The sequence below is a fragment of the Ovis canadensis genome, chromosome 25, assembly GCF_042477335.2.
Source record: "Ovis canadensis isolate MfBH-ARS-UI-01 breed Bighorn chromosome 25, ARS-UI_OviCan_v2, whole genome shotgun sequence".
Lineage (NCBI taxonomy): Eukaryota > Metazoa > Chordata > Mammalia > Artiodactyla > Bovidae > Ovis > Ovis canadensis.
Window position 1 is genome coordinate 54,748,555 of NC_091269.1, and position 26,205 is coordinate 54,774,759.

General features: G+C 39.9%; 1 protein-coding gene across 6 annotated transcripts in view; it reads left to right on the plus strand.

The window, feature by feature from the left end:
• NRG3 (neuregulin 3) overlaps positions 1-26,205 on the plus strand; it is a 1,214,780-nt gene that overhangs the window by 507,655 nt on the left and 680,920 nt on the right. For all 6 annotated transcript variants that reach the window (XM_069571557.1, XM_069571555.1, XM_069571558.1 and 3 more), the window contains exon 2: positions 20,088-20,217. In XM_069571557.1, coding sequence (XP_069427658.1) covers positions 20,088-20,217 — 130 coding nt within the window. The remainder of the gene's footprint in view (positions 1-20,087; positions 20,218-26,205) is intronic.

A 26,205-nucleotide genomic window follows, 5' to 3' on the forward strand; every position in this document is an offset into this window, starting at 1 on the left:
CTGTTTCCAAAACAATTTCACTTACAAAAACAGGCTATGGGCTCAAATTTGACCCCTGAACCACAGTTTTCTGACCTCAGTTCTTTTTATTATTATTATTTTATTTACTTGGAGCATAATTCCTTTACAATGTTGTATTGGTTTCTGCTGTACAACAGCATGAATCAGCTATAAGTGTACATATATCCAAGTAAAATATATCCCCTCCCTCTTGGACCTCCCTCTCCCTGCATCCCACCCCTCTGGGTCATCGCAGAACACTGAGCTGAGCTCCCTGTGTTATACAGAAGCTTCCCACTAGCTCTCTATTTTACACAGAGTGGTTTATAGATGGCAATACTACTCTCTCAATTCATCCCACCCTCTCCTTCTCCCCTCACAGCTCAGTTGGTAAGGAATCGGCCTGCAATGCAGGAGACCCTGGTTCAATTCCTGGGTAGGAAAAATCCCCTGGAGAAAGGATAGGCTACCCACTCCAGTATTTTTGGGCTTCCCATGTGGCTCAGCTGGTAAAGAATACACCAGCAATGTGGGAGACCTGGGTCTGATCCCTGGGTTGGAAAGATCTTTTGGAGAAGGGAAAAGCTATGCACTCCAGTATTCTGGCCTGGAGAATTCCATGGACTGTATAGTCCAAGGAATCACAAAGAGTCAGACATGACTGAATGGCTTACACTTTCACTTTCACACTTTCTCCTTCTCCCACTGTGTTCACAAGTCCATGCTCTGTCGCTATACCTGCCCTGCAAATTGGTTCATCTGTACCATTTTCAGGATTCCACGTATACATGTTGACATATAATATTTGTTCTTCTCTTTCTGACTTACCTTACTCTGTATGACAGGTGCTAGATTAATTCACATCACTACAAATTACCTGATCATCCCTTTTTATGGCTGAGTAGCATTCCTTTGTATATATGCACTACATCTTTATCCATTCACCTATTGATGAACATTTAGGCTGCTCCCATGTCCTGACTGTTGTAAATAGTGCTGCAATAAACATTGGAGTACATGTGTCTGACCCCTGTTCTTTATGAACTAAGTCTGATTCTTGGTTAAGGGTCACCAATGGGGATGGATAAAAAGGGGTGTGTTACTAGGTGTATGCATGAAAATCACACCAGAAAAATGGGGAGACCTGGAGTCCCAGTGTGGGAAGGAAAAAAGATTTTACCCTGCCGGGAGCCAGCATGAAGAATCCCGCCCATGGCAAAGGTCATGAGGAAGGAAGCCAGACATACGCAAAGGCGTAAATCCGGCTTCAGGGGTTACCCCTGGATTTTCCTGAACATCTACCCCCCCCCCCCCAATCAGAGTCTGTCTGCCTTATTGTACTGTGCTTTCCACTCTTCTGCCTCTAAAAGGAATTAACTTAGGGCTCCAGTTAACAGTCTCTTGCATATAAAAAGAATGCCTCGGTCTAAACCCCTTTGATGGCTTTCTAACTTACCTGACCGGTCTGCCCAGACTTTTACAGCTTGTGATTGTTTACGGCCCCCAACTGCAAGAGGCAGGAAGCTTAAAACATCTTAAAGATACAGAGCCTTTTCTAAAGAGCTAAAGATTATATTGGTGATGGGTTTCACTGATGAGTCAATGACTGCTGCCAGGCCTCCATATTCTTTATCTTTTAGGCACCTGAAGGATATTAATCAATGTAATTGGGATATAGAAAAAGTAACATAGTAGTTTTGATGTTAGCAACACTAGACTTTTGAGTTAATTACTTTTCTCTTTGTTATAAGTCACTGTACTCCTTTTCCTTGTTATAAATTATTGTCTCCTTGCTATGTAAGAATGTAACTTTATTTAGTGCTTCCTGAGAGTGGCACCAGACTTTGGGAAGAATAACACAAATAAGTTCTCTGGTTGACAGACCCTTATCAGAAAAGGGCTGTAAAATGTTAATTGGCCTTCTGGCCAGAAGATGATGTAAATCACCTAATACTTGTGTACACAACTAGGTATGCAGAGAGAAAGCCTGGTCTCGATAAGAGTCAGGGCTGCTGACACTGCATAATTTTGTATTATCCATTGATCTCTATGTAAAATCAAAAGTATATAAGGCCTTTCTGGACAATAGAGGATGGGCGAGTCACGGGAAAGACAGGTTTCCCCATGTCTTCTTTACTCTATTTTCAGGCTGAATTCCCATCTGGAGTGTGGAGGCTCTCTGAGTCTACTTACTTGCCCTGGCCTCTAAGACCCACGCGAGAGGGAGCCTGAGGTGGGGCACCCTCCGCTATTCAAGTGGGCGCTGGTGGCCTAATGTAGATGGTGCAAGTTCCTTCTCTGGAACTTTATTGGTTTTCCATGTAAACCAAGTTAGTCAGCCTCTTTTCTCCACTAAATTTTCCTATTACACTATTTTTTCCTAATCTCTCTTTATATTTCTAAATAAATTAGTTTTTCCTCACCATGCCATCCCTGCTTCAAATTACCCTGGATCCACCAGGACAGAACCTGGCATTTCCCTTTTGTCAAAACTTGAGGTGTCAAAGAGAGTGATTATGTTTCTCTTTTTAGTGCTGGTTGGGGCATAGCTTAAGTGGTGCTAGTGATAAAAAATCCACCTGCCAGTGTGGGATTTGCAAGAGATGTGGGTTCAATCTCTGGCTTGGAAGATCTCTTGCACCGGCTTCATTATTCTTGCCTGGAAAATTTCATGGACAGAGGAGCCTGTCAAGCTACAGTCCATGGGCTCGCATAGAGTCGGACACAACTGAGTGACTGAGCATAAAGGTAAAGAGAGGGGAATCTCATGACTTCTTCCCTTAGAGAAGCAAAATTGGAAGGTGGCTAGCCTCTCATTTATACTTTATTTGGAGTTTATGTTAAAAATTCCAAATTGTCTCAGCATTGGTTTCATTATTGAATGATCCACAAACACTTTAATATATAGCAGCTCTTTCTGAAAATGAAGAGACAAGGGTCGGAAATGAACAGATGATTATAGCTATTTGATTTCAGCTTTAATTGCTTTCCAACAGGCACAGAGAATGGACCAATTTTCTCAAAACAATATTTGTTCTGAAACAGAGGTCTGAGAGTAAAGTTTTGTCAATACTGCAGAGTGATTGGGGAAGTGCATGATGGGTTTCCCTTCTTTCTCCGACTGCTTGCAATGTGTGCTCCCTCCCTTTCAAAATCATGGCATGAATTTGACTGACTTTTATGCAGGATCTAAGATATTGAACAATATTGTCTCCTTTTACCAATCGATGCACTGAAAACTAAAAGCCTGTATAGAAAGCCAAGGTGAAGAGACAGTGGTGTTTTTACTTCTTCTGCCCTCTGACAATTGGTGATTGACGTTATGTCTCCATGGATTTGTTTATTCTAGATATTTCATATCAATGAAATCATATAAGCTAGCCTCTTGTGTAGCTTCTTTCATTAAGTGTTACACTTTTAAGGTTCTTCTATGCTGTAGCATGTATCAGTGCATTATTACTTTTATTGGTGAATAGTATTCCTGGATATACCACGTTTTTTATCCATTCATCACTTAATGCTTTCATGTTGGGAGTATGCATATGTTTCTGTGAATATTCATGTACATGTATGGACATTTGTTTTTCATGAACATTTGTTTTCAGTTGTCTTGGGTGTAAACTTAGGAGTATAATTGCTGGTTCATGTGGTAACTTTGCTTAACATTTTGAGGAATTTCCTAACCATTTTTCAAAGCAGTTGTGCCATTTTTCATTCCTACCAGCAGGATATGTTTTCAGTTTCTTCAAATTCTCTTTGCCAACACTTGTTTATGTCATTCTAGTGGGTGTGAGGTGGTATTTCAGTTGATTTTGATGTCTGTTTCCATAATAACTAATGATGTTGAATATCTTTTCATATGTTTTTGGATATATGTATATATTCTTTGAAGAAATTTCTAATCAAATAGAAAGTAATATTTTTAAGGAGAAAATTCACAGGATGGAATTAATATTTACTGGAAGTCAGTGCTGCATTGGGTCCTTACAACTGTTATAAAAATTGGTAATGAGTAATTTTTAATATTTTAAAATAAAACAGAAAAATTAAGAACTGGTTGAAAAGCAGGTGGACATGGTTGAGCCAAAGAGTCAAACAAGATCAATAGACTTCTTTTGTGCCATGTGTATCCCAAGCATCTATCTCTTGTTTACATTTTCATAGATTAGTAAGAAAATCATGACTGAATGAATCTCTCTCTTCTCTGACATAAGAAAAAAAACATAAAAACTTTTGAGTAGTAATGCAAACAAATCTTTATTCTTTTCCTGAGAACTGTGTAATAGTGGATTTGTAGACTGCACTTGTGACATCATTGGGTCTAGTAATTGATGGAGACATCCCTCTCTTTATTAATCTAGCCTTTTTAGTGTGTGCTAGGTCACTTCAGTCATGTCCAGTTCTTTGCCTGCCAAGGCTCTGTAGCCTGCCAGGCTCCTCTGTCCATGGCATTCTCCAGGCAGGAATACTAGAGTGTGTTGTCATGACCTCCTCCAGGGGATCTTCCTAATCCAAGGATAGAACCCGTGTCTTTTATGTCTTGTGCATTGTCAGGCAGATTCTTTACCACTAGCACCACCTACCAAATGGGAAATATAAGAGCTGCCATTTGAGGAACATTTTAACCTTTGAAATTCTGTAGCCATATCCCGTCTCTAAACACATGCTAAGAAGTCAGGAAATTCTGAGTTTGTGAGCACATTTGCCACCCCTCTCCCCTGCCTGGCACTTAGTGCAATCTGGGTACTTGACAGTTACACATGCCTGGTAGTTCCTGGAGGCAGCCACATCCCTTATGATCTCTGAACTGAGTTCCTCACATCCACCCCAGAAATCAGTGCAATACTCAGGAGTCTTATAGAAGGAGCCCAATGACAGATTGTTAAATAAATAAATGATTTTAATTGGCATAATATGCAGAAGCATTGAAGAATTAGGCATGTTGGTACTTTATAAATATGTGTTGACTTACTTAGCAAAAGGTAAATGAGGGAAAGAAGTGCTTAGTACCCCATTACAAGACCCATTACTAGTCATCATTCCTATTTCTCATTCAGGTTTCATGGAACTCCATTAATTATACATTTTAATATATTTGATTTATTCAGAATGCTGATAAGCTACAGAGTTTGAATGAAAACTCAGATTTCCAAAGGTATGTTACAAACATTAAGAGACAGTTTAGGCTAAGCACACATAGCTCCACATACTGAAGCCAAAGCCCAGTGGTACAAAGAACCAAATCTTTCCCCTTTCACTTGGGATGGTCCCTACACTGTTACTAAGAAGCTGAACAGTGGTGGACAGGATGTCTTTTTAAAGACGTGAAATTAGTTATCTGTAGGAGGTTTGGGGAAAATGCAATTGTTTTATAACCTGATTACATATGCCTAAGACCTAAAGGTTGTCAAAATGATAAATGACTTAGTGACAATGAATTCTAGGTTGTCTGGTTTGAACAAAAGTGGTATTTTGGGGGCTAACTCTACATTATTGAGCACTTATATTTTGAGGCAGCAATTTTTCTGTCTTTTCCCTTTATCTTTTTTTTTTTTTAAGCTTGGATATGTTGAACTTCAAGTGCCTTAAGTTTCCAAGGACTTGACATCTAGTGCATATCTGCTGACCCTTCATGTCTTCTTGGTCCTGATACTTGGGTTGCACATTTGCATTTCTCCTCACTGCCGTGTGTTCTAGGAAATTGTAGCTGTTCCATCTGATTTAGCATTTCTTTATCATCTCTTGTGTTTCTGGCAATATGGTAACTGAGGTGGGGGCTGGAGATACAGGACAGCTTGAAGACACAGCCTTGGTACTTAAACATGAAGCACTTCAGCTTTTACAGCCCTTAATATCATTTTCATAATTTTTTATGTCAGCCAGAGTGGGTACTCCCTAAAGTCTCTTTGAAAGTTTCTTTGGGAAACTTCTCTTTCTTATTTTATTTTTAATTGGAGGATAATTGCTTTATGATATTGTGTTGGACATTGTGAATTGGCTTTAAGTATACATATAATCCCTTCCCTCTTCAGCCTCCCTCCCAACTCCACTTCCAACCCCTCTAGGTCATCACAGAGCACCAGCTGAGCTCCCTATGCTATACAGCAACTTCCCCAGCTTCGTAAAGTGAAGTGAACTCGCTCAATCGTGTACAACTCTTTGCAACCCTATGGACTGTAGCCACCAGGCTCCTCTGTCCATGGGATTCTCCAGGCAAGAATGCTGGAGTGGGTTGCCATGTCCTTCTCCAGGGGATCTTCCCGACCTAGGGATCGAACCCAGGTCTCCCACATTGCAGGCAGATGCTTTAACCTCTGAGCCACCAGGGAAGCCCAGCTTCCAGCTTCCTACTAGCTTCTGTCTTACATATGGTAGTGTATATATTGTCAATGCTTTTCACTCAATTCATCCCACCATCTCCTTCTCCCGGCTTCCCTGCAAGCTCAACTGGTAAAGAAGCCTCCTGCAAGGCAGGAGACCCCTATTTGATTCCTGAGTTGGAAAGATCTGCTGGAAAAGGGGTAGGCTACGCACTCCAGTATTCTTGGGCTTCCCTTTTTCAGACAGCAAAGAATCTGCTTGCAATGTGGGAGACCTGGGTTTGATCCCTAGGTTTGGAAGATCCCCTGGAGGAGGGAAGGGCTACCCACTCCAGTATTCTGGCCTAGAGAATTCCATGGACAGAGGAACCTGGCAGGCTACAGTCCATGCGGTCCCAAAGAGTCAGACAAGACTGAACGAATTTCACTCACTTTACTCCTTCCCCCGCTGTGTCCATATGTCTGTTCTCTACATCTGCATTTATATTCCTGCTGTGAAAATAGGTTCATCAGTTGCCATTTGAGAAATTTCTCTTGATTGACTTTTTTTCACCCTGAATTACAGGGAAGATTCCAATGATGGAGGTGGTGGCTGGGGTAGGGTCAGGATTGAGAGTACCAGGCTAAGTGAAATAAGTCAGGAAAAGACAAATACTATATAATATCTGCAAGGAGATCCAACCAGTCCATCCTAAAGGAGATCAGTCTTGGGTGTTCGTTGGAAGGACTGATGCTGAAGCTGAAACTCCAGTACTTTGGCCACCTCATGCAAAGAGTTGACTCATTGGAAAAGACTTTGATGCCAGGAGGGACTGGGGGCAGGAGGAGAAGGGGACGACAGAGAATGAGATGGCTGAATGGCATCACCAACTCAATGGAAATGAGTTTGGGTAAACTCCGGGAGTTGGTGATGGACAGGGAGGCCTGGCGTGCTGCAATTCATGAGGTTGCAAAGAGTCGGACATGACTGAGCGACTGAACTGATATAATATCACTTTTATGTGGAATCTAAAAATTCCAGACTTAAACTGAGAGTAGAATGATGGTTCTAATCTCCATCTCTCAATGGATTCTAGTTAAGCACACAGTGGAAGTAACATGTTTCCTATGCAAAGACAACATTAATGTTACATCTAGTTCTCATCTGAACTCACTCTCTAAGTCATTTTCACCAGAAAGGAGTGTGGAGCTCAAAGACACTGATGTTCTCTCTTTGGACTCTAACATTTGTTTTTCTGCTTCTGCCCTGACACTTGACATAATTTGCAAATGTTTAAGCAGGGATTCAGACCTAGACTTGCAGCGCCCAGGTAGCTGTACTGCCTATGCCTTCTTCATGATCCATACAGAGAAGGAAGTGCTTGGATTTCTGAATATGAACCAAAAGGATCTGAATAAAATCTAAGGTTTTTAGAGAGGGAAATATTTTAAATAAGTAAAATGAATGACATGCATTTTCATGAAGAAATCTGAAGAATCATGTCAATGTTTAGACATGATTTCAAAGCTGCAATAGCATGTAAAGGAAATGTGAGAGAAATAGAAACTCCCAGTGTCAAGCACTGTCTTTATTTCAGGTTTTATACGCACCTACCATTTTCCAATACTTTTCTTACAGTTTCAGTATGTGCTCAGAAAAATGGGTGTAGGGTGGATGGGGAAAAGATGAATGGATTCCTGAAAAATATCACTTCCTAATGTTCTTACATTGATTCATAATAAAGTGACTAACAGCATTTAGCAAGAAGAGCCTTGACTATACACATCATAAAAGAGTCTGGGACTCAGCAGGTGAGCTGCAGAGGATTGAAGGATGCCCGCTGTGGAGTTGGGCTTCTCTGGGTTTTAATTTTGCCTTTCCACTTACTGGCTGTGAAATTCTGAGCATATTGCATGATCCCTCTATGGTTCAGTTTCTCTTCTTCTAAATATTTATATCTGATTAATAGGTTTATTCCAAACATTATTATCACATGTTAACTTCGAAGGTCTCTGTTACGCTAAGACTGTCTGGGTTTCCAGTGTTGTACCTTTAACAGCTAAAGACAGGTCTAGACCATGAGATGGAGAAGGCGATGGCACCGCACTGCAGTACTCTTGCCTGGAAAATCCCATGGATGGAGGAGCCTGGTAGGCTGCAGTCCATGTGGTCGCTAAGAGTCGGACATGACTGAGTGGCTTCACTTTCACTTTTCACTTTCATGCATTGGAGAAGGAAATGGCAACGCACTCCAGTGTTCCTGCCTGGAGAATCCCAGGGATGGGGGAGCCTGGTGGGCTGATGTCTATGGGGTTGCACAGAATCGGACACAACTGAAGTGACTTAGCAGCAGCAGCAGCAGCAGACCATGAGAGGGTCTGATATATAGCAGTGTGCTTTGTTAGTTATATTGACTGTTAAAGTTCCACAGTGATTTTATTCTACTGGGTAAATCACCACTGCTCATATTCCCCTGAATAAAACCTCTCCATGACATCCAATATGACCTGCACAGAGTACCTAAACTTCCTCACTTATTATTGCAGAAACCAAAGAGTTATGATCTGGCCCCACAAGGACCCTGCTCTGTCTATGAAATGATTTATTCTGATTAGACTTGTCATCTCCATACTGCTTCTTAAATATTTTAAATATCACCTCTGTGTATTCTTGACAGGCAAGATATTTGAAATTAGGAGAAAGTTCTTGAATAAACATACAACTATTTATTGAGAAATAATAAACTATTTTTCACCTGAAACCAATGAACATTAAAAAAAAAAACCCTGATTATTAGCAATCAGCCTCAGGTACATTCACATAGGCATTGTATTTTTCACCATTTAGCTTCAAAAAGATTATGGTACAGTGTTACAAGGTGGTGTTTACCTTATCATGCTGAAGGTATGTGTGTGTCTCTGATGTTGGTATAATCATCACTTTTATAGCCATTAAAATACTTATTCACTCTGAAAGCATACATTAAGCATCTACTATATGTCAGGTCCTGGGATAAATTATAAGGATTTAGAGATGACCTTGCCAGGTCCGCAGGAGCTTGGAGTCTGGTTTGAGAAAAAAGTACAGTAGATATGTAAACAGTTGAATTGTAGTTCAGGAATTATTCATGAATTAGAGGGAGAAATGAAGTGTTATTGGAATTTCAAATACTTGTATCCTGAGAGATCTGGAGAAGGGTTCAGTAGGAACTCATATTTTACGTAGATTTTAAACAGTGAGAAATGTTTTGCCAGATGAAGCCCTATTGTCTGTGTATAGGTCAAAAGAATAGTGTGTATAAAGTCACAAAGTCGCAAAAGGCCTGATCTGTTCCCAGTGTTCTTGCAGCCCAGGGAATGTGAGAGGAACATGGGTAAGGGAAGCCCCGGGAAGCCTTTTGTGTTTGGCTTACATGGGGAATTGCAGGAGTGAGAAGCACTTGTTAATGAGATCACCAGGGGATTCTAGGCAGCTAGGGCTTGCTATCAGGTGGGTGCGTCACCTGTGGACTGAGCAGAGCACTCTCACAGGAGCACTGAGAGAGAAAACCAGAGGCTCTTCCTACAAGAACAAGAGGCTCTCACCCGCTACACACCACAGAAGAGTGCTTCAGGGCGATAAAGAAATCATAGAGAATGAACACTTCCCAATTTGAAAGTCATCCTTACAGGGAAAATCAAATCCCAGAGGGCTGTTTAGGGAGTGGGCATGGTATGGAAGGAGAGCTGGGTAATTGAGGGCCAAATTGGTCCCGCATTTAAATACCTCAATGTACCTGATTTGGAAGAGAGGCCCAGCTCAGAAACCAGTTTGCATTAGCTGAGGTCCTGTGCTCGAGAAGCTCGAAAGGCCTCACCAGTAGGCCTCATGGATTTAACCTCGGTGTTCTCCTTCCTTCTGGAAACCAAGATTGGATAACCACCTACAGAGGGCCATGTTCTTTCCTGGGCTGACAGTATCGGGAATTTCTCTCTACATGCTGCTGCTCCCGTATAAGTAAAGTCTGAAAAAGTGGGAAGCGGTCCTGCTGGCAGCCAGTGTACGATGTTTCCAAAAGAGCAGATGTAGTATTCCAGCCAGCTACCTGTGACTTTACTTGGTACCAGAGGGACCCAAGGCCACTCTACAAAAAAACTTCCAAATATCTCTGTCTTCTGACCCATGAGAAGAACTGACTGCAGCTCTTTGTCAGTGATAAATCCTCTTCTGTCCTGAGTTTTTAAGTGATGTGTTCATGGTAAGATGGCCCCTGTTTTTCTGAAGGTTAACTCAGCCCATGGGGGTAGTTGCTGTACAGTTCAAACTCCACAGCCAGGCTGTTTTTAGAAAGAATCAAGTCTCTATGGGGATTTTAAACACCTCATCTCTAAGGTAAAAGTCTCCAATTCAGGGTTGGTGGGAGGATATTGTCTGCTTGAAAAAGTGAATGACAAAGGAAAATGAGGGGAGTAGGGCCGTGACCTAAATGAGGGAATCACCCATGAGAAGAGCCCTGTGCTTGGTGATAAAACCCGAAGGATTTTGTAGAGAAGAACTAGCTAATGGGAGTTTATTTATTTATTTATTTATTTGCTGTATGTTCTGATGTCTCATAATATGTGCTCTGGATAGAATCTATGGATTACTTTGAGAATCTGTGGGGGTGCAGGGTAACCCCCTGCAGAGAGGAGCCTGTGCAAAGGTTTCAGGGGATGTGGAATCAGCCAAACAACTGTTGCCAATGTACTGAAAAGGCGGGCAGGTATTATGTATGAGGTGAGGACAGAAACAGACAAGGGCTCAGAAGGATTTTGATTGTCTTCATAAGAGCTAGGGATAGCCACTAAATAATTTTCCAGGAGGAATTTTTTTTTTTTTTTGCATTATGTGTTGTATACACATTGTGCAAACTGATTGTAATGTGGGTAATTCATTTTAGGGTGACAGGGAGGTATACAGTAGACTTACACTGAGTATTCCCGGTGAGATAAGATGGAAAGATGTCATAGCTTCTGGAGATATTTAGGAAGTAGAATCACCCACTGATATTTGATGATTCATGTGGAGGGTAAGAGGATGGACTTCTGGCCTGCCCAAGTGAATCAACAGTGTGACATGAATTGTGATTGAGAATCTTGAAGGAAGAATAGGGTTGTGGGGGAAGAATAAGAGTTCAGTTTTCTACCAGTTAATTTTTAGGTGTCTTTGGGATACCCATCAGGAAGGGAGAGGTAGGCAGATTGAGCCCAGAGAAGCCTGCAGGATGGCAGATTGAACTCAGGTGTAACTTTGAGAGTTATTGTCATGCAGATGATATCAGGCAGGATCACCCAAGACAGCTGTTCTGAGTTTAGAGTGTATGCAAATTACTTGGAGAGCTTGGTAAGCAGCATCTCACCACTCACCTCCAGAGTTTCTGATGTGGTAGGTCTGGAATAGGGCTCAGATAATGCTGATACTGCTGGTCTGGAATGAGGCTCAAATAATGCTTATACTGCTGGTCTAAGGACCACACTCAGAGAAGCACTCACCTAGAAACAAGTAAAAGTTGATTTTCCCCCACCCATCCTGCCAAAAAAAAAAAAGAAAAGTGGTCCATGGGAAGCAGTCTAGTGGAACAAGTCAGACTGTGTTGGTCGAATCCAGAGGCTTCCAGCTCAGAACCATGTGATATTGGGTTAATTACATAAATCTCTAAGATTTAACTTCCTCATTTGTAAAATGAGGATGGTAAGTAGTAGCATAAATTCATACTGTTATCTTAAGGCCAAAAGATAGCTAAAGGAAAATGCTTAGTGTCCCACTGAGTATATGTTAGTGTTATTTAAAAACAATTCCCTAAGTAATCTACTTTTAAATAGAAATTAGGTGACAGAAACCAAGAAGAAAGGGGAAGATCAGCATTATGTAATGGTAGGAGCCAATGAAAGATTTTCCATGAATATGGGAGTGACTGAGAGTATTAGATGCTTCTGAGAGTTCAAGCAAGATGGTGGGGGGGGAATTAATCTATTGGATTTAGAGATTGCTAGTGACATAGACTGAACCATTTTATAGGTTGATGTGGGGAGCAGAGGGATGGTGCTCCAATGGTACTAGCTCGTGTTGTGTGTGTGTGTCAGTTTAACTTTTTAAAAATTTATTTTAATTGGAGGCTAATTGCTGTATAATATTGTGGTGGTTTTTGCCATACATCGACATGAATCAGCCATGGGTGCACTTGTGTCCCCCTACCTCAACCCCCTTCCACTTCCCTCCCCATCCCGTCCCTCTGGGTTGTCCCAGAGCACCAGCTTTGAGTACCCTGCTTCATAGATTGAACTTGCACTGGTCATCACATATGGCAATATGCATGTTTCAATGCTATTCTCTCAAATCATCCCCCCCTCGCCTTCTCCCACAGAGTCCAAAAGTCTGTTCTTTACATCTGTGTCTCTTTTTCACTGGTATTTCTTTTTTAAACTATTGTAATTGAATGTAGTTTGTATAGGTATGTGTATATGTACACATAGAAGGGGATATATTCAGCTTTAGGGTAAATGCTGCATTAACCCTATAAATGCATGCACTTACCCTATAAATTTATTTACCTAAATGACATTTATTTACCCTATAAATAAAATCCCCAATAAATGCATTATTATTGAATAAACTGTGTCCTGTGTAGGTTTATTTAACTTGATACAGTTTTTAAAAACAAGATTTCAAGCTGAAAGTTGGCCCAGGTATGCCACACAGGTTTGGTATGGATCCTTTCTACTTTTTTTTTTTTTTTTTGCCAGAATTGATGGCTCTGGGACTCCTCAGGAACTGTCAGTTCTCACAACAGTGCTGTGACTCAGCTGAACTTTTAAATTCCTTGCCCAACACTCCCCAATTCTCCCACACCAGCAAAGTGAACAATTGTTTGATATTTGGCAGCAGGGAGAAAGCTATCTTTGCTTTTCGCCAGCTGAGAAATGGTTTGTTTCCCTTTCAAACACCACTGCATTCTTCTTGCAATTTTCCTTGACCGTTAATACTTTATGACTGTTTCATCCAGTGTGCCTTTCTGGGAGCCTGGTAAGTAGCAGATTCTAGAGAGGATTTTAATGTATGACAGCATGTCTCATTTACACAGCTTCCATCCACGGAAGACCTTGCCAGAGTCGACAACCGTATTTAAATGGCTTCTAGACTATAAAGGTATTTTGCTAATACTAAATCTGGTAGATTGTGTCACGACTCTTAATTTTTCTTAGAGAATTGTCATGTCATGAACTTAGTAGGGGAAGGAGGAAAGTGCTTCATGAATCTGACATTTGCAAGTCAGGCGTGGGAAGATGGATTTAGGGTCTAAGCTAAGCACTCTCTTCCTCAGGTTTTTCTGCTCTTCCTATCTAGAATTCATTTTCCTCTGCCAATTAAATCATGCCCATTCAAGACGTAGCTCCAATGCCAACCCTTTGGGAAGCCTTTAGAGATAACTGCAGCGTGAATTAAGCTCTCCCTTTCTCTGATTATCTGCTACAATTATTATCTGTAATAGCCCATTTAGCACTCTTGTTCCTGCAACAAAATCTGTGTTCCCACAGTATGCAATGTTGTGCTGGCAAAAGAGAAAACCCTCATAAGTGATATTCAGGTTCAAGTTAGTACTTAGGGGAGAAAACCAGTCATTGTTTTAATTCATTAATAAATTAACTTTCATTGCAAAGTCTGCTGGGATTTCTGTCTTCCAGCCTTACATTTTCTTCCCATTTTGCCTTTAATGAATTAACCACCACCATTTCCCACTGTGCGTTTAATTACCGTACTGATTGCTCACTATGTATGCTGTGTGATGTGGAAAGGATACAGAACTTAAAAGCAGAATACTCTTCCTGATCTCCAAAGAGACCAAAACCCATAAAAATAAAGGAAAACACATTGACTACATAAAAAAATGCCAGGTGAATGGTCCGGATAGTTGCATAGCCTTCGTGGTCCCAAGTGAATGGGCGCTGTTTATCAAACTAGCAACCACACATCCTTGACCTGAGACCTTGAACTTTGCTCAGGTGCTGGGAAGACCCATCCTTATCATCTCCATTCATTTTAAGCCTTCAGTTCAGTCACTCAGTCATGTCCAACTCTTTGCAACCTCATGGGCTGCAGCACGCCAGGCTTCCCTGTCCACCAACTGCCGGAGCTTGCTCAAACTCATGCCCATCGAGTTGGTGATGCCATCCAATCATCTCATTCTCGTTGGCCCCTTCTCCTGCCTTTAATCTTTCCCAGCATCAGGGTCGTTTCCAGTGAGTCAGTTCTTTGCATCAGGTGGCCAAAGTATTGGAGTTTCAGCATCAGTCCTTCTAGTGAATATTCAGGGTTGATTTCCTTTAGGATTGACTGGTTTGCTCTCCTTGCAGTTCAAGGGACTCCCCTTCATGCTCTCTCTTTCAGAATATTTTTCCTACTTATTTTTTCCTCCTCTCTTTGCCTCTAGTCTGTGGAGTTGATTTTCTGCTCTTATAAAATTCTAAGCACTTTACTTAAATTGCTTTTGGAACTCTTCTCATTTCCTAACTTCTAAACATTTTTTCGTTTAGAATTTTTCTTTTATGGTGATAACAAAGTGTGTACACTTGACAATATAGACCATTTAGAAAAACACTCATGTTATAAAAAGATCATTCTTCTCTGAACAACCATTGTGCACCTGTGTCAGTCCATCTGTGAAGTGAAGTGAAAGTCGCTCAGTGGTGTCCAACTCTCTGCAACCCCAGGGACTATACAGTCCATGGAATTCTCCAGGCCAGAATACTGGAGTGGGTAGCCTTTCCTTTCACCAGGGGATCTTCCCAACCCAGGGATCGAACGCAGGTCTCCCACATTGCAGGCAGATTCTTTACCAGCTAGCCACAAGGGAAGCCCCAGGCCACGTGTATGGCTGTGGATCAGAGATGTGAAGGATGGCTGTGCCAGCTCCTGGTCCAGTAAGATGTGGAATTCACGGCTAATGTGGGAGAGAGGTGCAGACGGTGAAAGCATCTGCCTACAGTGCAGCAGACCCGGATTCGATCCCTGGGTTGGGAAGATCCCCTGGAGAAGGAAATGGCAACCCACTCCAGTATTCTTGCCTGGGAAATCCCATGGACAGAGAAGCCTGGCACGCTACAGTCCATGGGGTCGCAAAGAGTCAGACGTGACTGAGTGACTTCACTTACCCTGGTAATTTTTTGAAGGCAAAGAGAACTCTGTAACAATTTTATTTACCAGATATCATTCCTAGAAAGAGAAGATGTACTTTTGAACTTTTAAAACATGACAAAATAGTACCATATACTGCAGCTATATATTTTATGTTTGTAATGTACTTAATATGTCAAAAATAAATGTAAACATATATGGATGGGCTTCGATATCTGTATGCTACATATATGGAGATGGCATGGTGGTAAAGAATCCACTTGCCAGTACAGGGGACGGAGGATTTGGGAGTTTGATCCCTGGGTTGGGCAGATCCCCTGGAGAAGGAAAAGGCAAGTCACTCCAATATGATTGCCTAGAAAATTCCATGGACAGCAGAGTCTGGAGGGGCTGTAGTCCATGAGGTTGCAAAGATTCAGACACAACTGAATGATTGAGCTTACATATATGTATATACTTATAAGCATAGCTATAAATATCAGAGGGTATCATCCAAATTGCTATCATCCAAATTGTCTCTTTGTTGCACTGTGTTTGTTCATAAGTAATAGAAAGCCTAACAGTGATTTAGACACAGTATACATATGATTTACTTTACCAAAGTATATAGGTTATCTTAAGAAAAAGTGAAGAAGCCAGTGATATCATTAAGGAAATTTTCTATCTTTCCACCCACATATTTGGTATGATGTCTTCAGTTCAGTTCAGTTGCTCAGTCGTGTCCGACACTTTGTGAACCCATGAATCGCAGAACGCCAGGCCTCCCTGTCCATCACCAACTCCCAGAGTTCACTCAGACTCACGTCCATCGAGTCCGTGATGCCATCCAGACATCTCATCCTCTGTCGTCCCCTTCTCCTCCTGCCCTCAATCCCTCCCAGCATCAGAATCTTTTCCAATGAGTCAGTTCTTCACATGAGGTGGCCAAAGTACTGGAGTTTCAGCTTTGGCATCATTCCTTCCAAAGAAATCCCAGGGCTGATCTCCTTCAGAATGGACTGGTTGGATCTCCTTGCAGTCCAAGGGACGCTCAAGAGTCTTCTCCAACATCACAGTTCAAAAGCATCAATTCTTCGGCGCTCAGCCTTCTTCACAGTCCAACTCTCACATCCACACATGACCACAGGAAAAACCAGAGCCTTGACTAGACGGACCTTAGTCAGCAAAGTAATGTCTCTGTTTTCGAATATACTATCTAGGTTGGTCATAAATTTTCTTCCAAGGAATAAGCATCTTTTAATTTCATGGCTGCAATCACCATCTGCAGTGATTTGGGAGCCCCCCAAAATAAAGTCTGACACTGTTTCCACTGTTTTCCCATGATGCCTTACAAGTATAAAATTTCACCTTATGGTGAGTTTGATTTACCTTTCCCAACACCTATGTGATTTTTAGGAGACTAGTGCTGTATGGATACTATATAGTGAAATGCACAGGTAAATTGTTACGATTTCAAATTTGTTGATGCCTGCATTTCATTTATCTATACAAGGATCAAGCCTAGTGTTGTTCTGTTGTGTATCAAATTATTTAAAATACTTAATGGTTTTTAGAATCTAGTTGAATCAGGGTGAGGAATAAGTGTATGTTGGTGTTGTTGGGTTGCTCAGTTGTGTCCAATTCTTGGTGACCCCATGGACTGCAGCATGCCAGGCTTTTCTGCCCTTCACCATCTCCTGGAGCTTGCTCAAACTTCAGATTCTCTAAGCTATGAAAAGAGAGAATGTGAGGGCACGTTATACCCGACATTTATGTCCTCTCCCACCTCAGACTTTTGCAGAGGTATTTTACTTGGTTCTGATCCTGTGTGTTGTACTGATGGATGGCAATGTAATGGGAAAAGCGGTTGGCAGAATTGGGCAGTAACCGCTGGAGACAGTAGTTGTCAGATGGAAACTAATTGATTGTAATTGCTTTGCCACTGTATTGCTCGTGGAGTCTGTAGCTTGTTAAAACCACTGATTGTAAAATAAGGATCTCACTTTTTATCCTATAGGTTATGTTAATGAAAAACTGTTCTTAGAGGAATGATCAGTGAAATCAATAAATAGATAATAAGAAATTAAAGGGAAAGTTAACTAACTGATCATGAATTAATATACTTCAGCAGTCAGAGTAGCAGTCAACACTGTGTGGTGGTTCATAATGAATTTTTGGCTCAGAGCTCTTGAATCTTAAATATTCCCATGGAAAGGGAAATTGATTCTGTGTAACTGTTTATCACAAACTGTCTGGAATAACAAATCTTCCCTGTAGAGGAGATCTCCTGGAAAACAAACCAAAAAAGTCTTTTGCACAACCTTTAATGCGAGCCAAAGTATGTTGACAGGCAGATATTTTGAAGTAGAAAAAGTTCCCATTTTAACACTAAGAAAAGATTACAAGTGGATTTTTCAAAGCTTATCGTATATGAATAGTATGAGTCGGGGTCTGTGTGAGTCTGAAGGCAATTTTTTTGTAATATTTATTAGTATTAAAATGAGTATACTAGAATGATAAAATTAATGTTAAATTATGTCTTTTTATTGTAAGATATGTATTACTTTTATATGATAATTTATTTTTTATGATCATATCTTTTGCCAGTGGCACTTAAACTTTAGTGATATTAAAGTTGTCAGATTTATTGAAGACATGTTTTACTGAGCACTAATTCTGATTAAGGCTCAACCTCTGACCTTGAGGAACTCAGGACAAAGAAACAGATAAATGTGTAAACAAGTGGCTACTTTCAGCATTGAATGCAGTGATGCAAACAATAAAAGGCGCTGAGGGCCACAAAGGGAAGATGACAGAAGCTCTAAGGGATTTCTGGATGTTTTCCAGCAAACAAAAAGATGGCCCAGGAAAAAGGATCAGTGTTATCGTTCTGGTATTGGGGAAATAGGATAAGAGTTGGAAATGAGGTTGTATGTTTTAGGATGCAAGATGAGGTTAGGCAGGCAAAATTCTACATGACCTATGTGTTTCTTTCCTTTTCTTAGGAATTTGGAGTTATTCCTGTGGGAAAGGGGCTCATTGAGGCTTTTTATGTGTTGGGAGAATATGCGTAAATTTTCTTCCTGCATAATAACTCTCTCCTTTATTTGGATGGTGGGCAGAAAGAGGCTCATTGTGACCTCCGGTTAGCAAGCTGGTACAATGGCCCTTGCTGTTGAACATTATTATTAATCTCTATCTATGTAAAGGAAGGCTTCCCAGGTTGCTCAGTGGTAAAGAATCTGCTTGCCAATGCAGGAGGTGCGGATTCAATCCCTGGGTTGGGAAGATCCCCTGCAGAGAGAAATGGCAACCCATTCCACTATTCTTGCTTGGAAAATCCCATAGACAGAAGAGCCTGGCAGGTTACAGTCCATAGGGTAGCAAAGAGTCGGACACAACTTAGCAACTAAGCACATACATATAAAGGAAATTAAGAGCTTATGTGCTGAATCACGTATTCATCTCTGACTTGCCACATCCATTTTTTTTCTTGAATGTTGCAGTGAAAATGGTGCTAATATTTCAGTTGCTTAAAACTCTGAGACAAGAATGTCTACATGCTCTGACAGATTTTTCATCCAGTAGAAAGCACATACTTATTAGTTTCATATTTATAAACCTGATATAGAGATATAACTTACTTTAAAATGAAAATGATTATGATTTTCAAAAAGCACATAGAAGATAATGCTAAAAAAAAATGGCAGTAATTTAGTCCTCTTAAATATTTACCAGAAACATTCTTTACATTTGAGATTCTGTTTCAGAATTTAGAACATTTGCATTTTAATTACATAATAAAAGGAGAAAGTGAAAGAATAATCGCCTTAGCTATTGGCAAATTACAGATGTAACTAAAAAATAAACAAAACACAGAAACTGGCATTGGTATCCGTAGAAGAGTCAGAGTACATGTACCTTGATCAGATGTTTAATGACATTGCAGAACAATAAAAGGAATACACTAAAAGGATTGTATTCAGTCCTTTAATACAACATGTTTCTTAACAATTGTAAGAATTAATGAAAGCTACTTTGAGGTTTTTGATTGTATGGTCATTCAGCTTTTGCTGTTAATGTATCCACTGATGGGACTTGTCTAGAGTGATTCCAGCTGTTAAAATCTTGTGGAAAAATAAGACAATTGAATCCAGTAATTGTTTTAGTCCTACCTGCTGTAACAGACTAGCACGGACATGGTGGCGTAAAAACAACAGAAATTTCTTTCTCGTAGTTAATGGATGCTGGAAAGTCTAAGATCAAGATGCCCAAGGATTCAGTGTCTGGTTAGGACTTCCTACTTCATAGAGGGCTATTTTCTTGCTGTGTCTTCATATGACTGGAATGGGTGAAGGAGCTGTCTGAGGTCTCTTTTATAAGAGCATTAATCCCATTCAAGACCTACTCACCTCCCAAAGGCCCCACCTCCTAATACCATCACTGGGTTTCAATATGTGAATTTTGTGGGGACATAAACATTCACTGTATAAAATGGTCATACTCGGTTGTGTTTTTATCAGTCCACTGAGGGCTTCATCCTGTCTGTCTAAGGTCAGCAGTCACAAGAAGGTCTCAGCGCACAGATCCAGGCCAGTGACAGGATCTGGGGTATCAGAATGAGCTGCTGACAGTATTTCATTGTGTTCTAATGACAGATACCACGACATATTCCACGGAGAGATCTGAGCACTTCAAACCCTGCCGAGACAAGGACCTTGCCTACTGTCTCAACGATGGCGAGTGCTTTGTGATTGAGACCTTGACCGGATCCCATAAACACTGTCGGTAAGTCCCTGCGGCGACTGACACTAAGGGCAGGTCCTCAGAGAGGCCTGGAGATGGAAATCAGTGCTGAGCTCGAGAAACATACAATGTGATACACATAGCCTGGTGCTGGAATGGCAGAATCAACAGTCTTAATGGAGGAAAAACAAGGCTGATATCTTTAGTATTTGAGAAAGATAAAACTGAATTTTTGCATGACAGAGCAAACTGCTCATCTAAGATCTAGAACCTCATTATTTATTGTGAACCAAACCCCAGAGGCCGTAACTGTGTCCAGAGAAAACCACATCTTATTTTGATTCTGCCCCTGTTGATTAATTTCAGTACCCTCCCCCCCTTTTTTTAACACCTCTGATGATGAAATACTCTCCAGCAAGATGTTGTAAATGAAATCATAGTCCTGTTATAGTCTAGGTAGAGAACTACTCAGGGAAAATTCCTGGTGGAGATCAAGAAGGTGTTTAATTGGTTTTTAGAGACATAAGGTTATATAACTGCTAAAAATAAAAACAGGCGGAGATAAATAGTTGGTCTTGTAGACACTGCAGCTTTAAGCCTCCATAGAAGAATCAAATTAGCATCCAAAAAATACTTCCCACGGAGCTTTTATTTTCAGCGCTACCCTGGTAATTTGTTTTTCCTTGCAATTGTATATGCTTCAGTGATTATATATATCCACACCCCTTTCCTTTTCTTTATTTACTCTTCTCATATGACACAGTTATTAAATTAATTATCCTGAATCGTGAAGCATGGAAAATTATGACTTTCTTCTCTTGCTATTGCTATTATAAAACTTTATTCCGTGTTGTTTTATTAAGATGGCACAGAGAAATGTGTCTTATGGTTTTGAACTTAGAAAATGTGTCAGCAAATCCTGCCTGGCTCCACAAGCCAGCTTTAGGGGGTGGGGGTATGAGGCGCCGTAGTGGCCCGTGACACAGGTTTGGAAGAACTGATCAGTGATAGTGGCTGGTCTCTGTACGAGCCACCCCACCATGTAGCCCAGGGCCTTTCATCACCCTTCACATGGTGGCTTTCATTACACTGACTTCATTTACAAAACTTACAGCCCGTTTATGTTCTCTGTAAACCTGAGTTAGGGATCAAAGGCAGTGGGAGAGGTTCCTTTCCACATTTCTCTTCTCTTGCTATGTTTATTAGATCCGTGCCAATACAGGTAGAAAAGACATGTCTGACCTGAAGACCTCAAAAGAAAAGCCAAGAATGAGCTATCATTTCAAATCGCAAAGTGCCTCCATACTCTTTTAAATATCCAACTATGTGTTAATGTTACCTTTGCCAATCCAGTGGCGTCATGGGTAATAGGTAGTGCCATCAAATAAGTTTGAATTGATAATTTATTGAAGGGATGGATCAGAAGTCTCACCTAAAGCGGTGATAGTGTTTTTCGATGGTGTTTCACCCCAGGGAAGCTTCAGATCTGGCCCCACCACTATGTGCAGGCAGATCTGATTCATCTTTTCCAATAGTGAGACTGTTGAAAAACAAACAAACAAAAATTCCTGTTGTCTAACATACAGCCTTGCTATATTCGCTATTAAGTTGGTGGATATGTTAGTTTGTTAGGGCAATTGTAACCTAGTAAAGCAGATTGGGTGATGTAAACAACAGAAATATTTTTTACCACAGTTTCTGGAGTCTTGAAGTCTAAGATCAGGGTATCGGCAGAGTTGTTTCCTTAAGGGCCGCAAGGGAAGGCTCTCGTCCAGGCCTCTCCCCTCAGCTGATAGATGACGAACTTTTCTTTCTGCCTTTGCACCTTCCTTCCCTCTGTACAAGTCTTTATCCAAATCTGCTTCTTCAAAAAGGACACCAGTCCTGTTGGATTAAGGTCTTCTCTAATGGCCCTATTTTAACCTAAATGCATCTGTAGACTTTTCAAATATGGTCACATTTTGAGGTCCTAGAGTTTAGCACTTCAGCATGAGTTATTTGGGAGACACAATCCAATCTGTGACAGTGGATCTCAGGTCCAGAAAAAAAAAATCCTTTTGCACGTCTGTACATGTCTAATTTTTTTTTTTTAAACATAGACAAGCAGAAGTATATCTGTGGTTTGGCTGGAAATGTGTAATAATTTTGGCCTCTGTCTTCATATTTTGTGCATATTTCAGCACAGACAACCTGTTATTTAACATAGAGTCACAGCATAGCTAATCATGACAAAAGGCCAGCCTAAGACAGGACTGGAACTCGACTCGGTTAATAGGTGCCTATAAATCTCCTAGTAGTGTGTATGAATAAATCACACATCGCATGTGTCAGCGATTCATCTCCCAGGCTTTGCTGAGAATAAAAGGCTTACATTTGTCCCTGCTTCAGCCACTTCTAAGAATTCCAATGTAGTTATTCATAATGTGCCATTGTGCACAGTGTTCTAATATGTTTCATTTATTCTCCTCCACTCGACAAATGTTTATTGAGCATCTCTTATCACCAAGGTACTGTTGAAGAAATAAATACAGAAATGAACTTCAGAATTAAATGGCACTGCAGTTTGTAATGCACTTGGAGTAAGTGAAATACTTCATCTCCAGGAAAGAAAGAAAACAAGAGAAATGACTTCCATGTGACTGGCATGCTACCAGGGCTATGTTACTGATGTATTACTGAGTGGATTATGTCATAGGTTAAAGAAACCCCAAGTTAGTAGATTGGAGCGACAGTGTTAATGGGTATACCTGCATCTAGCTCAGTAAGTAGTTTGCTTTTTACATGTATGCAAAGATTAAACATTCAAACCCGAGAGATGTTAAGATTATGTATGTATTTTTAGTATTTTAAAAAGTAATTGCAATCCCACTGATCTGAATCAAGGTATGTTTTTTCCCATGTTGTGATCATGGTGAAACAATTTTATGTTTCCTTGCCAAGGAAGAGTAGTAACAAAAAATGAAAATTATCTAAAATTTCCTATTCTCCCTGATAGTGATCCTGAAAGTCTACGCCCCAAACTGTTAAATCCTTGAGATCATGGTGAAGCAATTTTATGTTTCCTTGCCAAGGAAGTGACCAAGACCAAGGGAAGTCGCTCACAAAAAATTAAAATTACCTAACATTTCCCATCCTCCCTGATAGAGATCCTGAAAGTGTATGCCCCAAACTGCAAACCCTTGCCAAAAGGGGAGCTTCATGATTTTCTGTTTGTTATTTTCTCAGTCTTTAGAACATTTTCAAATCTTTGAAAAAACTATTTATGGTGAAGATAGTTAGAAATTATAGAGCAAACTAATGAAAATTTAAGAGGAATACCAAGATCCTAAAATAACTTGAGAGGTTTTAAAGAACAATAAATACATAGGCAAACCTGGTATTGCTAAATTTACAATTTAAGTCACAGATCATTGAGTGGCTGATTAGTAGAAGCAGAACCTTTTGTATTGTGGAGGTTAGTGTGGAATAAAGAAAGATTCATGAATTGGGAAAATGAGTCTGGTTTTTGTGTAAATGTGGTTGACTTATCAGGTAAAACATCAAAGTTGAATTTTTACTTCTTATATACCAAAAGTTGTCCTTAATGAATTTAAAAAGTAATATAATAAATAAAGTATTAGAGAAAACAGTAAATATATATTTCTTTACATCAGCAATTAAAAGTAAAAGAAAAAAGCAATGAAAGGAAAAATGAACAGCCTTGTTGCAAGTTTTTTGTTTTTTTTTTTTTATCTGAATGTCATAAGTCAGAAAGAAAATTGAAAGACAGACAGTGTCAGCAAACTACAATAAGCATGGCAAGGAAATGATATTTTGATGAAGTCAATAGATTAAGAGTAACACTAAAATTAAACCTCGGTGGGAAAATGGGCAAAAGACAGGAACATCCTCTTCCCTTGAAATGGAATCCAAATAACCAATAAGCATGAAAAATACTCAGTCTCACGGAGAAATGCAAATTAACGTGTTTGTTTGCTTATCATTTATTGTAATGATGTTTAAAAGTAGTTTGGCAAGGACAAAGTAAAAACCATCATCTCATTCACTAAACTCAATGGAGTGTACTTTGTTAAACCTCTTCTGTAGGTGATGCATCAGTGTGTTTCTGTATCTACATTTTTTTCTAAGAGTTAGCTTAGAGAAATGTATATGTATATTTGTTTTTAAGAGCATTCACTATAGGATTTGTGATAGCAAAACAAAACGTGAATTTTGATATCTATATAATTCAGATATATCTATACCATGGATGAATTCAACATAACTTGAATTTTCATAATTTTAAGACTATGAAAATGCTCATTATATCATGTTATATACAAAAATCAGGATGTAGAACTGATTTAAAAATCAGTTTTACTGATGTAAAAATGAACATGAATAGCAATCCAGTTCTGAAAAAGAACTAAATAAAAAAGCTAATAGGATTTATAGCTGTTGTCTTCTTTGAACCTTGAGGTTTCCAAGATCATTACATTGCACATGTATTGCATTTACGTAGTATCTGGTTAAGACACTTGACCCATGCTTCTCATTGTTCCATTAAGGAAGATAGCATCCCTATCTTTGTTAAATGAAGGTCATTATAATTCACTATTATTAGGCTGATAAGAGAACTTTCAATTAAGCCAGTCTAGATTAAACACTATAATGTCTGTTAGGATGTGTCTGCTCCTTTTATTAAACTTTCATTTATGCTCTTTATAATAATCATTTTTTATGCTGAATTCGTGTGTTTTGAAACATAAAAAAAAGATTGAATAATAGGATGATATATTCTGCAGAAATTAAGCTGAGTAGAGAAGGAAAGGAAGTACTAGAAACACCTTGAATCAAAGTATCCTGAATAAAAGCAGGGTATTCTCTAATATATTTATTTTTATACCATTTCTAGAAATTTTAAGAACTTTGGAAATGGTGCCATTTGTAGCATATTTCATTGGAGTTGAAAGTAGTAGCCATTGTAGCTGAAAAGATTGCTGGGCATTTGAGTGGACCAAATGTGTTTTGAGGCCAACTTCAAGTTAAAAGGATGTGTCTCTTCTGAATTGAAGCTCATTAAATGTTGCACCAGCCTTGCTACAGAAATGGATTTTCAAAACTTTGGAAAGAATAGCATTTGAGCTAAATTTGACCTGTAGTGATCATTTTGGAAATCTATCAAGCAATTCATTTGAAGATGCTTGAATCACTTGAAATATGGAACTGCTGGAAAGAGAGGCAAGCAGTCCAATAACAACCATTGCCCGAGGCAATACTTCCATAAAAGTGCTGATGGAATGTACAGCTAGCTTGGTAAAATGCTCATAGGAGTTGGTGAGTAGAAGGGGGAGCGTTTGAAAGGGGAGGAGAGCCCGACCAGGAGATGCTGTTCTTCACTGTATCTAGTTCTGCTTCAGTAGGTTTTGAAATCAAAGCTTCCATTTTTATGTGAATTGATTGGGCACAATGTAATGATATCCCTGTGACAGACTATATAAAATTACAGGGCCATCCCTATCAGTGCTTTGCTCCATCAGTTTGGAAGTCCATTAGCTCTTCCACATAGGGAAGGTCCTTGTTATCATAAGTTTCTCCAGTAAGAGTGACCACTAATAATTCCATGTGGTTGTAGCAAGTCAGAATGGAAATTGGGTTTTGGCATACATCCCTAAACTCCATTGATGGGAGAGGATGGAGGCTGAAATGTCTATAAATCCAAGCCTAGTGGCAGAGTCTCAGTGGAGTGGAATTGAATAGCAGGGTGAAGAACCTTGGAAGCATTTTCAAGTTTATCAGATAATTGTGCTCAGGAGAATGAATTAGCTACAGCCCAGACGTAATTTGAGTAATTTGCAGCAGTCATGTTCATACTAGGTGGTCTACTCACTGCCCTTGTTAAGAAGAAGTGAGCCAAGTAATTACCATGTATCTGTTTCTTTTCTGTGGATGAAGATTATCGAAATAGTTTCATTAACTCAGAAAGCAAACAAACCAAGAACAACAACACAGTGAATGAAGTTTTGCAACTTCATGATTCTTGGCAGTGGT